Source organism: Balaenoptera ricei, chromosome 7 (genome assembly GCF_028023285.1).
Source record: "Balaenoptera ricei isolate mBalRic1 chromosome 7, mBalRic1.hap2, whole genome shotgun sequence".
Taxonomy (NCBI): Eukaryota; Metazoa; Chordata; class Mammalia; order Artiodactyla; family Balaenopteridae; genus Balaenoptera; species Balaenoptera ricei.
The window spans coordinates 95,135,538-95,151,986 of NC_082645.1; the positions used below are offsets into that span (position 1 = coordinate 95,135,538).

A 16,449-nucleotide genomic window follows, 5' to 3' on the forward strand; every position below is an offset into this window, starting at 1 on the left:
TTGAAGCTAGAGGCTCATTACACTATCTTCACTATTTTTGAGTGTTTGAATTTTTCTGTAATTTTTTCTTAAAGTTTCTCATGATAATGAGATTTCAAAAATAGCGTAAAACTCCTTTTCAACATTTATTATAAAGCAGTAGACATGACAGGCCTACAGTTGTCTTCCATCTCAATGTCAAATCTTTCCAATGACTCCAAATAAATAAATGCTGTGTGTGGCAAAAATAATACTGACATATGAAAAAAAACAGTCTCCTAGAAATCTTATACCTTGAGCAATAAACTACTAAAATTACTAGATTAGTAAAGATTTGCAGTTAGATTTTTAAAACAGCAAATCAAAACAGCTTCTTCTATATATTGTCATTTTCAATGACAACATCAAAGAAATAAAGGGCAAAAATAATTTTAAGGCAAAAATCATGCTTCTAAAAATCTCAGTCAAAACCCAAAATTACTCAGGCTTTTTGATTCTCATTAATTATTTACACAGTGTGGCTTTCTTGCTGTGCGGGTCCAGTCTGTTCCTTTGAGCATTATTATTATTTATCATTTCTTGAGCACTTAGCACTGTGTGAGATACAGATGATAAATTCCTTCCCTAGGGGACAACTATCAAAGCAATACAAGCAAAACACGGAGATTAGCTATTTAAGAAATGAAAACTAAATAGAAGGTTAAGGAACACATTCTGAGTTCCCTGTTTTGCTTTTTGCTGTAAGCTCATGCTACAACACTTGCTTCTTTTGGGGGTGCAAAAGAAGACTGAATTTGCAAGATAAACAACTAGCTTAGAAGAGATAGAAAACAGATCTCAGGGATCATTCCAAGAAAATATCCTACCTTAGAAATCTTTTCACTCTCTGATATATAAAAATTACAAGAACCTATTCCTAGCTCTACCTCAATCAGGCCCTTGAGACACGAGTTCCTACAGTTCTTTAGATTGTATGAGCTACTCTACAATTCATTTTAGCTAGCACACTCAAAGTTTTTGCCTAGGATGGTCTGAATTGGGTTTCTTTGTCATTTGCACCTGAAAGAATCCTGAGAAGTTACATAATTTGCCCAAGGTCCAGTGGCTGCAAAATGGTAGAGTCATCATTCAAACCTAGGTTTGTGCACCTCTACATAGCAGGCATTTCCTAATATGTTACTTTACTGTTTATCCTACAGATGTTTAATTCCTAAAATCTAGTTTCCTTTAAGACTGGGAAAGGGGCTGGGGCTGGGGCTGGGGCTGGGGCTGGGGTGGTTGGTCTAATTCTCTATTGTTTCCTGGTAGTAGGAGTGAGGTGAAAGTGGCAAATACAGTAATATCCAATAAGAATTTATTTTAACCAATTTTGCATGGTATTTACCGAGCAAGAACTCAAGTTGGCAATCATACAAACTTCGACTCAAGAGCAAATTGAAGGTATATAAGACTAGGATAGAATGGTATCAAAGTATTTTCTCTACTCTCTGCTCTACCCAGTTGTAAAGACTGCATTAAAAAACAATGCTTAGGGCTTCCCTGGTGGCGCAGTGGTTGAGAATCTGCCTGCTAATGCAGGGGACACGGGTTCGAGCCCTGGTCTGGGAAGATCCCACATGCCGCGGAGCAACTGGGCCCGTGAGCCACAACTGCTGAGCCTGCGCGTCTGGAGTCTGTGCCCCGCAACAGGAGGGGCCGCGATAGTGAGAGGCCCGCACACCGCGATGAAGAGTGGCCCCCGCACCACGATGAAAAGTGGCCCCCGCTTGCCGCAACTAGAGAAAGCCCTCGCACGAAACGAAGACCCAACACAGCTAAAAATAAATAAATAAATAAATAAATAGAGTAGCTATTACTTTAAAAAACAAAAAACAAAAAAACCCCCCCAAGATTAAAAAAAAAAAAATGCTTAATACCCACAACACCAAATAAAATGTTTAGGTTCTCTAAGTTAAACAAGAATACATCTATTTATTTCCATTTAAAAACTACTTTATTCACTGTCTCAGCAATATATGCAGAGAAAAACAAGTACTAAAATGAGGCTAGCAGTTTACAAATCAATGGCTTATTTTTTGATAATAGTCTCAAACCGAATGTCGTTTCCTCACTTTCCTATTTTAAATGCTTACTTTATTTCCTTTACTGCCTTTATCATTATTTGAAATTATTTTGTTTATTTACTTGCTTCTTACTTTATTTATTACAACTTATTTATTCACTTATTAGCAGGGATCTTGCCAATTTTTTAAATCATATTTCTCATCATATTTTTAACAGCCTGGCTTATAGATGACACAAAGTATAAATCTGTTAAACTAAGTAAAAAAATTACACTGCTCCAAAATAAAAGTCACTGTTTTGATACCTATAAATACACCAGTATCTTGAAACTAAAGGATGATGGATTATTCTGTGTTCTCCTAGAAATTAAACTGGGATGGAAATCTGTTGAGAGCCCAGGGGTCAGTGGTTGAGGCAGCCAGTGGCATTCTCTAGTGGGGATTTGCTTAGCTGAGTCCTAGTGAATCTAAGGCCATAACGTAGGAAGGCTTCCTGCTTCAACCAGAGGAGCTCTTCACGCAACAGGGTTTCACAAGGACTCGGCATAAGCTTTGGCTTGAAGAAAGTGTTTCATTACTTAAAAACAGAGGTTTAGGATAGGGTGGTAGAAACCACTGTTCAGGGGAATTTGGAATAAGAGATAGCTAAACGTATTTTGCATTGTAAATTATATTTATTTTTCCTTTTCAAAGTCAATGTGCTGTAAATATTATTAATCCCATTTTTATAGTATAATAACAAAATTATTTCTGCCTCAACTTTAAAGATCTAAGTGACTACGCTCTTTTAGAATTTTAAGGATAAATGAAACATTAAGGCTTCTAGAATCAGAAAACCTTTGCCTTTTAGCTATATAAAAAATTAAAAGTTAAACCTTTTAATCGGAAAGGTTTAGGATCCTACCAAACTTTATATTGGAAAACTTTAGGATCTTTGGATTCAAAGATTTCTCCTCCCACTGTGTTAATCTTGTATTTGTATTTGATTTCTTTCTCTGTAGAGAGAACATATAAAAACATGTTTAGTGTTCCCTCCCTTTCCAGGTTGTATTTTATCTTGAGTAGATTTAAAACCAGATTAGTTGTAATAGGATTCCAGGATGTGGGCAGATGTCTACTTGTCACTGACGATCTCTCTTGCAATTAGCTCCTTCATTATTTCATTGGTACCACCATAGATTGGCTGAACTCGGGCATCCACATAAGCTCTGGATAAATAAGAAGATGATTGAATGAATAAACAAAATATATTAGAAATTATAAATTCTGCCTCACCAGGTAACTATTAATTACTTTAAAGTGTTCATTTAATGAAATCCAAACAATAAAAGTTCTTTGTAAATTACTTTTTTTTCCATATGGCATCCACCCTAGATTGGTATAATTATAAAATTCTATTAAGATATTGATCATTTGTATAGTTTTGTTTTAGTCTGCTTGAAGAGATTACAAATTCAAAATAACATTTCTAAGTATGTTTCTTTTGATTTAATTTTGTAAAATTCAGCACATATAATAACATTCCAAAAAGGGCAACTGTAAATTTAGAAATGGATGGAATGTCTTAATATCTTGTTACCTTTAATGTTCCCCCCAAAAGCTGAAATCTACTGGCTTTATAAAAAACAAAAGAGAAAAGAAAGTATGTATTTTCTAACATCCTTTAGATTCCCATCACTACTGCTGCCATCAGCAGTATAAACTGATGCTTCAGAAAATATTACTTCACAAAGTTAACAAGTAACTTATTTTTTGGAAATGATTAACAGTCACTTCAGTAATGTATGAGGTTGAAATACTGAGTGGCTGAGTATACTGCCATAAAAAAACAAGAAGGAATTCACTTTTGGTAGTGATGACAGCAACCATAACACTATACAGTCGGTTTTACCTTTTCTCATCTCATTTTATCCTCTCAGCTCTGGAATTAGGGAGGATAAATATTATTATTGTCTTGCAGGTAAGGGAACTGAGATGCTGAAAAGTTAATACATATACTAATTAATGGTTGCTATTTAATGGTCACATAACAGATCATTGGCAGCCTGGAATGAAAAGGTAGGTATCCTGCCACTTTGGCAAGTATCTTTTTTATTACATCTCAACATTTTCATTGGCCCAGAAATGTAAGATTAGTTATTGAGCTTTGGACTTTTCTAGTAGACAAATTCAAAGGCATTTTTTTCAAGCATTAAATTTTTTTTTTAATTTAATTTGAGACAAATTAAATGTGCAAGCTCTCTAGGACCATGACCAATTCTGAATTTTTCCTTGTCCATGTTCACCATGGTACCTTACAAACAGTGAGCGCTCAGTAAATATTTATTGATTTGATTTCCTGTATTACAAAGGAATTTTAGAGTCTCAATAGCTACTTTCTTATGAAACTTGAAATCTAGAGACATATGTGTTTTCAAATATATTTTTTCTTTTGAACAGATTCCATTGTTGCCCACAAAATCTAGCACTTTCATTTAGAGGACTTACCTGGCATTTCAGCCTACTTCAGCAATCTCAGTGCTTTTAGACATTTTTGGATCAGGTTGGGCATATTTTTTTTCACATTAAAGAAGTTCCAATGGAGTAGGTAATTGACAGAGATCAGTAGCCCTTTTATAGGTTACTGATTAAATTCAGTCATCAACTAAAATTAACAGAGAATGGCAGCAGAAGGAATGTTTAACCCCACAGTGATGAAGCTCTCTATCTCAGGCCGCTCTTCCTAGCACTGCAGACAGGTCTTGAAATGGCAAAACTTAAGCCTCACTTGTCATAGGCCCAAGCCTAATGAGTAAGACTGAAGTAAACTCACATGCTTAAGACTGGTTATTTTTAAACAAACAGAAAACAAACAAATAAAACAAAACCAAAAAGCAAAAAGCACCTCTTTGACCTGTGAAACCAAGACTCAGCAACACACACACACACACACAAATAATATAGCTTAATCTTAGGAAATAAAAACACAATTAGAATGATTTTTTTTCTATCTCATCAAAGTCTGTACACTTCATCCACATACTGCCTAATGTATCTAATTAGCTTTTTTGATATTATCCTACTACTCTCTCTCGTTATCTTATGAAAAGTTCCTTCCCTATGTCTTTGGGGAGAGAAAGAGCAGCCTAGTTTAAAAGTTCATATAGTCTTCAAACCAACAAGCTGGCCAAGAAGGGGATTATTATTCCTGAAAGGAAATGTAAGTCTCTCAAATTGAAACTAGGGATTTCAAATAAGCCATCAAGTTACAATTTTTGCTTGCTATTGACCTGATGGAATTGCCTCTGAGAAAACAGAGACCAAGACTTATGCTACGCTCTAATCTTGGACCATGCAGATGGTTGACTCCTCTTCACCTAACATGCCTTTCTTAGGAACCGAACCAAACTAGACAAGCACTGAGCCATGACATGTCTACATACCCTGCAGTAGTTATAATAGCACAGTTAAGTAGAAAAATATAAACACCTATTATTATTTTACTTTCTTAGCATTTTGAATATTGTCAATAAGGTGGATTAATATTATGAATAAAACATGAAAACACACAGGAAAAATTCCAGAGATGATTTAATTTGTGCTAGCATAATTCAGTGTTTACTTTGATTTCATGACTATACAAAGATAAAAAAAAATAAATCTGCTTTTGATTAAGGCCTGTTTGAAGTAGTTCTGAAAGGATATACCAAAATCCAAGTCCAAGGATTGATAAAGAAAAGGAAATCATTTAGCTACTTCATGCCTACATTCTGAAGGAAGGAAAAACCCTACTTGTTGCTGAGTTTTTATAAAAAAGGTATAAATTATATACACCCTGTGATTAAAGCTTTCTGAGCTGCCCAGTGGCTACAGAAAATTAGTAAATTATACCTAACAGAAGCTCTATGCTGGAGCTTCTGTTTTTAATGTAACTTGAATAAAATGTTGATTTTCCTCATTAAGGACTATAAGCAAATCAAATGTTTTCAACTATGTTTGCCAAAATGATAAATTTGAAAGTAAATTTGAATACTAGTTTGATAATTTTTCTCTTTTAGATACTCTGTATTTAGATTAAAATTATAAGAAGTTTTTGGAAGCTCATAGCATTCTCATTCTCAGATTCAAAACTAAATTGGACTTCTCTCTATATAGCAAAAACTTCCCTGAGAAAATATTATAAACTGAAAATATTGCCAAATAAGAGGAAAAATATATCTTCTGCTATGAGGAGGAGAAATGCCATGGAGAGATTGCTGAGGCAAAAGACTATAGGAAGAGGGAAAGAAGAAATTATGGCGATGGAGGAAGAAATACGGAAGAGGATGCTGCCTACTGACAAACTGGTACTGCTTCGAAATGATAACAAGAATATTCATATGTAATACAATAAAAAGGCTATATTTAATTTATTTTAAAGTTGAAGGAAGTACAAATTCTACTTAGAAAAAAATAATACTTTTGATTTATTTTTAGAGAAAAATAGACAACAAAAAATTTAAGACATGACAACTTAGATCATTTTTATATGCAGGTTAATTTTTCTGTAATGTCTATTTTTTTTTTTTTTTAGTTTTAAAAAAGTGATATTTTGAAAGAAGACATACAAACGACCAAAAGGTATATGAAACAATGCTCAATGTCACTAATCACCAGGGAAATACAAATCAAAAACACAATGAAATATCATCTCACACCTGTCAGGATGGCTATTAACAAAAAAGCCTAAAGACAAGTGTTGTCGAGGATATGGAGAAACTGCAATACTGGCACACTGTTAGAGGGAATGCAAAGTGGTGCATCTCAGCTGCTATGAAAAATAGTATGGAAATTCCTCAAAAAATTAAATAAAACTACCATATGATCCAGAAATCCCACTTCTAGGTATTTATTCGAAAGAATTGAAATCAAGACCTCCAAGTGGTGTTAGCACTCACATGTTCAATGCAGTATTACTCACAACAGCTGAGATGTGGAAACAACCTGTATGTCCATGGACAGATGAATGGATAAAGAAACTGTAGTATAACATATAATGGAATACTATTCAACCTTAAACAGAAGGAAATTCTGCAATATGTCACCACCTGGATGAACCTTGAGGACATTCTTCTAAGTGAAATAAGCCAGTCACAGAAAGACAAACACTACATGATGCCACCTATACTAGGTATCTAAAATAGTCAAATTCATAGACTCAAAGAGGAATGGTGGCTGCCAGGGGCTAAGGGGAGGGGGAAATGGGGAGTTACTAATCAATGGGCATAAAGTTTCAGTTAAGCAAGATGAATAAGTTCTAGAGACCTACTGTACAGCACTGTGCCTACAGTTAACAATACTGTATGGAACACTTAAAATTTTGTGAAGAGGGTAGATCTCATGTTAAGTGCTCTTACTACAGTAAAATAAAATAAAATAAAACAAAATAAAATAACTAATAGTCAATGCAAATTAAAGGAAGAATAATAACCTATTTTTTACCCATTAGATTCACTTAAAGTTTAAAACACAATAACATTCATAGCTTAGGAGGAGAAGTCATCCTTAGACTTTGTTCATTTGAGTGTGAGTTGCTTCAGACTGGAGGAAATGATCTGGAAATGCATTAAAATTTAAAATATGCATACTTTTGAACTAGCAGTACTACTTTTGGGACTTTGTCCTGTTGTAATCAAACACACATGTATCTAAGATAAATGTATGAAGGCGTTTATTGAGGCATTGTCACAGTAAAAAACTAGAAAAAACCTGAATAATTAACCATAATCAATTATAATAAAATATTATTCAACTATAAAAAAGGGATATTAATCCCTCTGTATAATGATTCAAATAAAGCTTTAATATATTATATATTTATATTTATTTACATTTATATTTAGTATATTGTATAATGAAGTACATCTTCACTTTTTAAAAATATGACAAAATCCTAGTGGTGAGCTGATAACATGAAGCTGTTTCTATCTACTTGAACACACTCCACAGTCAGTTGAAAAATACAAAGGTTTTGCACCTCCTTTCCCTTTGTACTCAACGTACAAAGGACAGTTAAAGAAATTTTCCTTTTTCTTCACACCACCCAGAAGAGTGTAACACAACAGGCATACTCACTTTGCAATTGGGTACTCCCACATGTATCCCCAACCTCCATGCAGCTGCACGCAGTCATAAGCTACACTGTTCTGTAACTCAGATGCCCTAGATGACCAAAATAAAAAGCAGAAAAGGAACATTTGAAATGAATTTTCATGAGATGCTTTACAATCAGGAAACAAATTATTTATGATTGTTTAAATGCTTACATTTATCAAACAATTAAAATTAGGCATATTAGCCAACCAGAGAAGATTGATATAAATTCCATGTGAAATAAATCTCAAGAGAATTTTCATATAACAAATGCTTTCTTCATCAATTATACTTCTGGCTGGGTTTTTGTTAAGTTTAGAAACAAAATGTAGAAAGCTTAGACTATTTATTAGGTGTTGGCTACCTTAAGCCTGAAAAGAATATAGTGAAAACTTGAATTTGGTCTAATTTATCCAGATTCTCTATGTGATCTAAGTTAACTGAATAATTATACAGTCATCTATTTTCTTTTGCCTTGTGTAATATGTGTTTTTTTTCTTCAAATGTGTCACTTCCTACCTAAAGGTTGCAATTCTGAATTTTAGTAACTGAAAAAAACTTTTTTTCAGAAATAAACTGAAAGTAAAAGTGGAAACCTAAGAGGGCAGACCTCTATTAAAGTACCTACTATCACATAGGAAACTTATTGACGATCATTTGGGAATTATTATTCCTGAAGTATATGTATATTAATATAAGGTGCTCGAGAAATATCCTTTTCTGATCTTATCACAACAATTTTAACTATTGTTAAAATCCATGAGATGACTGGTAGGGACTTTATTCATCTTAACATAAAATACAACTTAGTTCAAAATCTTTTCAACTTACTTTCAACAGTGGGAAATATAAAGAAAAGGTAAGCATAGACATATTTTCCTATAAAAAATAATTTTTAACTCGAGCCATAGGACAGGTCAGGATGTTCCTGAGAAATACAGTAACAATATAATGATTAACAGACAAGATTCAGGGGGCAATGATACTTGGAATTCTATACATTTTTGTATTTGGCGAGTATTTTAGTAAAATATTTGCTGGGTTAAAACTACTTGCTCCCTCTCCTCCAATATGAAATACCAGTATGTCTATAAACCTGGTGTTTTCAAAAAACAGTAAGGCCAACAGCCATCCAAATATCTTTTTCCAAAAATATCTTATCTAATATATTTTTACTCTTTTTCCCACTAGTCAAAAAACTTGCTATAAATGTAAATGTAAAACGTCTCCCCCAAAAGTGCAAGTTTCTAGTAATTCTACATGACTTTTCAACCTGGCAACTTTATTATTTTGGAATCATTACATAAACCACTATTCTGCATATTTCCCCATTCTACTTCTGACTGAACTGAACACAAGTTAATGAATAATGACAGGAATTTTTTCCAGGTTATTTTTGGGCTAATGAGATGTGAGAATGTTTGTTTTTAAAAGAGGAAACAAAACCCACTTCCAGAATTTGATTTAAACTATGTTCTTAAATCTTAAAATACACAAAAGCCTTACAGGGGTCTTTTTTCATTAACACATCTTTAATACCATTGCTAATCATCTTTAACACAAATGAAAGTCATTCTATAGGACATTTTTTTTTCCTTTTGCTTAATAGAGCATGTACAACTTTTGATTGGAGAGTCAAATCTTCAGAAATTTTTCTTAGATCTGGAGAACATCTTAAATAGAAAAATCTTGCCCAATCTACTCATTTCACAGATATCAAAATGTTGGCCCAGAAATAATTTAATTTAATTGCAGTTATTTAATGAAAGAATTGGGACTCTATCTCAGGACTCTAAGTATTTCTGTAATTTTGTGATCTCACTATACTGCCACTCTTCAGATAATCTGAGATTAAACTACTACTTGAATGAACTAATCAGTCATCTTATTTTAGTCTCTTAATATTTTACTTTCAATGGCAAGCTAAAAGTTAAAAACCAAATTGAGTAAGTTTTAGCACATTATAAATATGTTTAATGGGGCCCTTCAGCATTTTTTAAAAAGGTGGTTCTTATTGCTAGTGTTCATTTACTTAGCCTTCTTCCTTTAAGACCCTCAAGGCTGAGTTTCAAGTTGGAAGAATTCCATAACAATCTGTGCAAACACCACATTTTAATTACCATAGCATGCATACCAATATTTCGCCATGGAAGCAGTGGCAGAGTCCAGACGTTTCGTTTCATGCAGCTGGAGACAGCTGTCCACAAAAGCTCTGGTTACACAAATGTGTGTTTTTAATTCTGCTAGCTTATGCTGCACCGTCTTGAGTTTAAAGGAAATGAAAGGAAAAGATGAGCATAGGAGAAGAGCATATTTTGAGTCACTTAGCATATCAAAAATTATACAGTAAAATATCTTCAGAGCAAAACAAAAGTGGAATTACTGTTCTTTTTTCTCCAAAAAAGAGGCATATGTTAACTAAACAGCTCAAATTAAAAACCCACTATATTTCATTGCTAAGAAAACTTGTACTAAAAGATAAGATGCAAAAGTAGATAAATAGATAAATAACATTTCATGTTTTAGGTTAAAAAATTTAGACCATCTAGGGAACTTTTCGAAAAACAGCATGACTTTAATGGGTGAACACCATCTTGAGGTACAGTCCTTTAGGTACAGCTGTTGAAAACTCTTATTTTTGTCCAGAATCTAAATCCATGAAGAATTTTTCTCTATTAATGAAATTAAGTATACACATTTTCTGCTTTTTTGTCTTGGAGTAAAGTAATAAAGTAACAAGCTGGAGGGACAACATCAAAAATATTTATTAGACATTATTATTTTATATTGCAAAGTATTTAATCTAGAGCTGTAGAATGCAATGGGAGAATAACAGAATCAGAACACTCAAGACATCAAAGTCCAGTACCCCCCAACCTCTTCCACCTTTCCCCACCCTCCCTCTTATCTCTCTCAATAGCTTGCACAGTCTCTAACTTGAACTGAATGGTCTGGAATTGTCAACGATAACATACCTAATAGATACCTCCCCCTGCTGGCCACAGACAACCAATAGTATTCTTGGAAATCATTCTATCTAGACCATCCTCAATTGTTCTAGATTGCTCTAACTTCAATCAAATTTTCTTGCATTCCCTGACTCTTGGCTCTCACACCTTGAACTCTGAGTTTACATCTGGTCTCTTTGGCACCAACTCTTGAACCACCTTCAGGAAACTGACTTGGATTTGAAATACTACTGGCTTTCCACTTTGGGTAACCTCCAAAAATACACCCCGTTCTAGCTGATCTCAAGTTCAAGGCTCAGCTATGGTCAGCTGCCTCTATCTTCCTTGTGGAAATTCAGATACAAACAGAGTTTTGAACATTCTGCTTGGAATTTATGAGTGAGACCTTCACTGTGGCTAATAAAAGGCATGGAAGTTAGTGACAATGGCACTAACTTGGTGGCACAGTGAAACTCAAACTAGAAATTATGAATGCACCCAACGTACGCAATGGCAAGTCCAAAGTCATGATTGCATTCTCAAAAGAAGGCTTCCTGGACCAGATATTCAGAGGATGTTGACCTGCCTTTGCTACTTGTTACAGCAATCTCAAACCACAAAACCAAACCCTTAAAAGCATCATTGTAGTGGAGACAGTTTGGGTACTTACCATTTCTGGTAAAGAGTAGAAAAGGAGTATAATAAGATCCAGGACCAGGCAAGACCAGGGTGTTGTCAGCTGGAGAAGGAGCTCTGAGGGACAGATTCCTTATATGTGTATCAACATAACTATTATGCTGATGGAAAACCCAAACTGACTGCCTTTCCCTTGGGCTTACTCCATCCTGTTCTAGAAATAGACAATGTGACTGGCATCTAATGATTCTAAAGCCAAGCAGTGGGGAGGCTGGCACCACACTTTTCCACTTCTTGTATCCTGGCCTCTAATTTAGAACATGCCAGGTTTACCAAAACTTTCTTCCTCTCTCATACTTTCTCTTACTTTTTCTACCTCCCTTTCTATCCATTTCTATTTAATGAGGCCAAATCTCTAACCTTTAATCAGCACAAAGTTTCCCACTCCCACCCCACACATCCAAGTGTACTCACAGAAGAATCTAAAGATGCAACAGGAAATGAAAAAGCGGGGGAATACCCTTCTATATATTGAACACAGATGACTATATATTCCATGAAAATCCCTGAAACTGATCTCTTAGCTTACTCTTGGTGTAGGTCAATGACACTACCCATGACACTTCATTTGGAACGTAAGGGGGAATCTGACAAAGTCTCAAGATACTATTGCACACCGCCTCCCCACCCTGCGATGACATTTGAGAACTTACTCACTATTTACAATATGAGAGAATCAAGATCTCTAAGCCCAATTATCTCATAAGAGAGCTGTTTCTATGGAAATGCTAGGAGCTTCTAGAAGCTGAAGTTAAATTTCAGACCAGAATGGGCTCATTTAGAAAATTCTTGCTTCAGTGCATTCAGGTCCACAGGTTTGACAGAATTAATGCCACCAAGAGTGCATAAGTTACTCTTGGGGGGATAAGAGATTAAATATTTACATACTCTTGGCATTGAGTTGGGTGTTAGCCAAACAGATTTAGTCTTTGCTCTTCATTGCAAACACTGCATCATGCTTTCAGAAATTGTTCTCTAATGAATGGTAGGTAATAATTGTACCACACATTATTAGCAGGTGCTTGTGGTGAATTATCAGCATGCTCACAGCAATATTTTTTAACATTCATTAATAGTCACTCATAGATAATACTGCAGCTAGCATTTTATTAAAAAAAAATTCCCTAAAGTTGCAAAGTGGATCAGATGGCATCTCTTTCAGAGTTCTGAATAACACAGTTCTTAGAATCATAGAATTATGGAATTGGAAGACCCCTTGGAGAAGTTATTGAGCCCAGTATTCCATTTAAACATCACCATTAGATGTACTCTAATATATTACGACTCAAGTATAAACTACAACAACTTAGGTTTGCTACCTGATTTTATAGTTAATTAACCCCACACTCAAGGTCTAAGAACTAAATATTCCCTTTTTGGAGAAATGTAAAGAAGAAGTGTTATTTGTTACCTCTCCTATTTTTTTCCTAATACTTTGTCCCCTTAGAATCAAGAGCACATACCACACAAGAAATAACTAAAGCTTGTGTTAGAAAAGAACACTGAATTTTCACTTCATTGTCCATGGGTGAAAGAGGTGAGAAAAGAAAAAGTCTATCTACCTTAGATTTCTGGGTAGTAAAACTAGTGAATGGGTTAAGAGTGTAGGTTCCAGAGTTCAAGTACTTTTTTAATCTTGGGCATGTTATTTAACCTCTTCATGCCTCAATATCCTTATCTGTAAAATAAGGATAAATATAATATTTATTATATGGAGTTGTGAAGAAGAAAAAGACAATCCATTTGGCACAGTGCCTGGCATATAGGGAACATCAATCAATGACAGACATTATCATTATTTAATATCTGAATTTTACTATTGTATTGTCCATTCCATAGAAAATCATGAGACTTGACAGCAGCTATGGAGAGTATGGATGAGACAAAATGAAAATCCTGTAACTATTGCAACTTAAGTATGGTAGGTCTCCATTCTAAAAAGAAAGTAAATTTTAGGGACTTCCCTGGTGGCGCAGTGGTTAAGAATCTGCCTCCCAATACAAGGGACACAGGTTTGATCCCCAGTCCGGGAAGACCCCACATGCCACGGAGCAACTAAGCCCATGGGCCACAATTACTGAGCCTGCGCTCTAGAGCCCACGCACCACAACTACTGAGCTTGCACTCTAGAGCCCACTAGCCACAACTACTGGAGCCCGTGTGCCAAAACTACTGAAGCCCGCGTGCCTAGAGTCCGTGCTCCGCAATAAGAGAAGCCACCAACAATCAGAAGCCCCCGCACCGCAACAAAGAGTAGCCCCCGCTCGCTACAACTAGAGAACGCCCACGCACAGCAATGAAGACCCAATGCAGCCACAAATAAATAAATAAATAAATAGCATCACAATTAAGTTAAAAACTCAAGATCTACTAAAAAAAAATTTTAAAAAAAGAAAATAAATTTTGTGAAACGCATCCAAGTGGTCAGAAAGGCTCAAAATTCAAGAATATCAAAGAGAAAGGAAACTGAATCGTTACAGGGTCATAAAAATGAGATTTGGCCAAATATAATATAACATTTAAAGGTCTCCTATTTCAATTTAATACTGGAACCATTGTATATCCAGCTCTGTAACAGGAGGTATAAGCACTTATTGGTTATTCATCTTCTCTGAATACATATCTAGATTGAATATGAAAATATTATTCAAAGATACTTATTTATATAAACAAGAAGATTAGAAGAAATATCTCAGAAATCTCAGAACCACATATTTACTTGGAAAACAATACGGCTCCCACCAATGATATAGATACGTGTGGAAGCAGAATGCTACTGCCACCTAGTGAAATTTTAGTAAACTACCTTTGAAAGAAGGCAGCAATAAAATGGCACTTGCTTTGAAAAGGATTAAGAATATTTCTTTTCTTTTTGCTATCAAAATACATATATACACATCTACATATATACACATATATATTATTAAATAAATAAATATTTTGGAAGAAACTTTTTCTCCTATGGGAAAATATTATACCGATTTTCTATTTTTTTCATGGTTAAATGTCAAATAACATTTAATGTTCTGAACTATACAGGTAATGTCGGTAATATTATAGTCATTTTTGTTGTAATTTTATATTAAGTTCATAAACGCAGGAAGTGTAGATTACCAAGGGGATGGAAAAATATGTCTGTTTGATTCACTTTTTATAGTATCCAGAATAGGGCTGAAGGCATGAGTATTTTAATAAACATTTTGAGAAGCAAAGGACATTAATTCCACTTCGGATGCAGTTGGCAAAGTCAGAGTGATACTGAGTAGTATCACTCTCTTTGTGTTGCTAGGAGGTTATAACATGTATTTCCAGAGTCATGCCTATCAAATTACATTTGAACACACAACCTTCAGAAGGCAATCAATACATACTTGCTCAGTGAAACAAATCATGTATATCAACATTTCTCAAAATGAAAAGATTACATGAAAAAGAAATGTAATTTATTTATCGGTAAAAAGATTCATGCATTGATAACAAAGAAACAGCAATATGATTGCTTTATGGTAGCCTAGTGTAATCAGTGGTACTGTGTATGATTTATAAGTGTTTGTGTGCATAAGCTTTGATAAATTTAACTTTTCACAATAAATTTCTGTATATTTTATGGTAGTAAATGATAAAATTGACTAGTATCTACACATATTTTATGCATTTGTGACATACCTTTATTCTTAATTTTTTCGATATTTCTAGGCTATACAGTTTGTCTGCACATTTTAAGTTGCCACAAATCTCCAAAAGTTTTTCCAATGTATTTATTGAAAAAAATCCACATGTAAATGGACCTGTGCAGTTCAAACCTGTGTTGTTTAAGGGTCAACTGTAATAGCTAACTTTAATGAAAGCTCGTTTTGCCAGGCAATATTCTATTAGAATATTAGAAGTGTATTATCTCACCTAATCTTCATAACAACTCTATGAGGTAGCTACTCATATTACATCTTAACAATAAGAAAGTACTTCTGAGACAGATAATACAACTTGCATAGACCACAGAGACTTAAGTAGCTGTACTAGGATTTAAACCACACCTGAACTTAACTTCTATAATGCTGTCCTAAAAAGTTACCAAAGTATTTCATCTTTCCCTTTCCCTTCACAACACCTTTCAGCCGAGACATTCCACTTAGAAATTTTCAATTAGACTTCCAACTCCAGTTTTTTTGATGACTGCATTACTTAAAAGCTGTTCCTTCATTTTAAGGAGAGACTAGAGGGTCTAAAATTTGATTGATATTTTAGTGATTACGGCTACCATATACTGAGTTCTTTTGCAAGTAACTTAAACTTCTTGGCAAAACCCAGGAAGTTTAAACACAATCATCCACCTTCTCTGTGCTTGAACCTGGGGAGCAAAACCCTTTTAGTAAAGCTAATACACAAAAAAGCAGAAGGTTCTGCTATAAGTGCATGATCACTAACCTGATTTGGGTCCTCAATTCTGCCAGGAAGCTTACTGTAAGTGTCTCTTAGTTCAGCCTCTCACTCTGAAGAAGGTATTTCAAACCTTCCTTATCTCCATGCCCCATTCACTCACATCTCTTTCTTCCCTATTGATAAGGAAAGATACGGAAGTCTCTGGAAGAGAGCTTTTGCGATTTTCTACCAACAGAGCTGAACCCTTGCTCATCCTTTCCTCTTTCCTTCCT

At 34.6% G+C, this 16,449-nt stretch overlaps 1 protein-coding gene across 1 annotated transcript in view; it reads right to left on the reverse strand.

The window, feature by feature from the left end:
* Positions 1-1,949: 1,949 nt before the first annotated feature.
* The window catches only part of ACADL (acyl-CoA dehydrogenase long chain), a 39,089-nt gene continuing 24,589 nt past the window's right edge, over positions 1,950-16,449 (reverse strand). The window contains exons 9-11 of the mRNA XM_059928616.1: positions 10,288-10,415; positions 8,136-8,222; positions 1,950-3,250 (exon numbers count right to left, since the gene is read on the reverse strand). Of these exons, the coding sequence (XP_059784599.1) occupies positions 3,157-3,250; positions 8,136-8,222; positions 10,288-10,415 (309 nt within the window). The 3' untranslated portion in view covers positions 1,950-3,156. The remainder of the gene's footprint in view (positions 3,251-8,135; positions 8,223-10,287; positions 10,416-16,449) is intronic.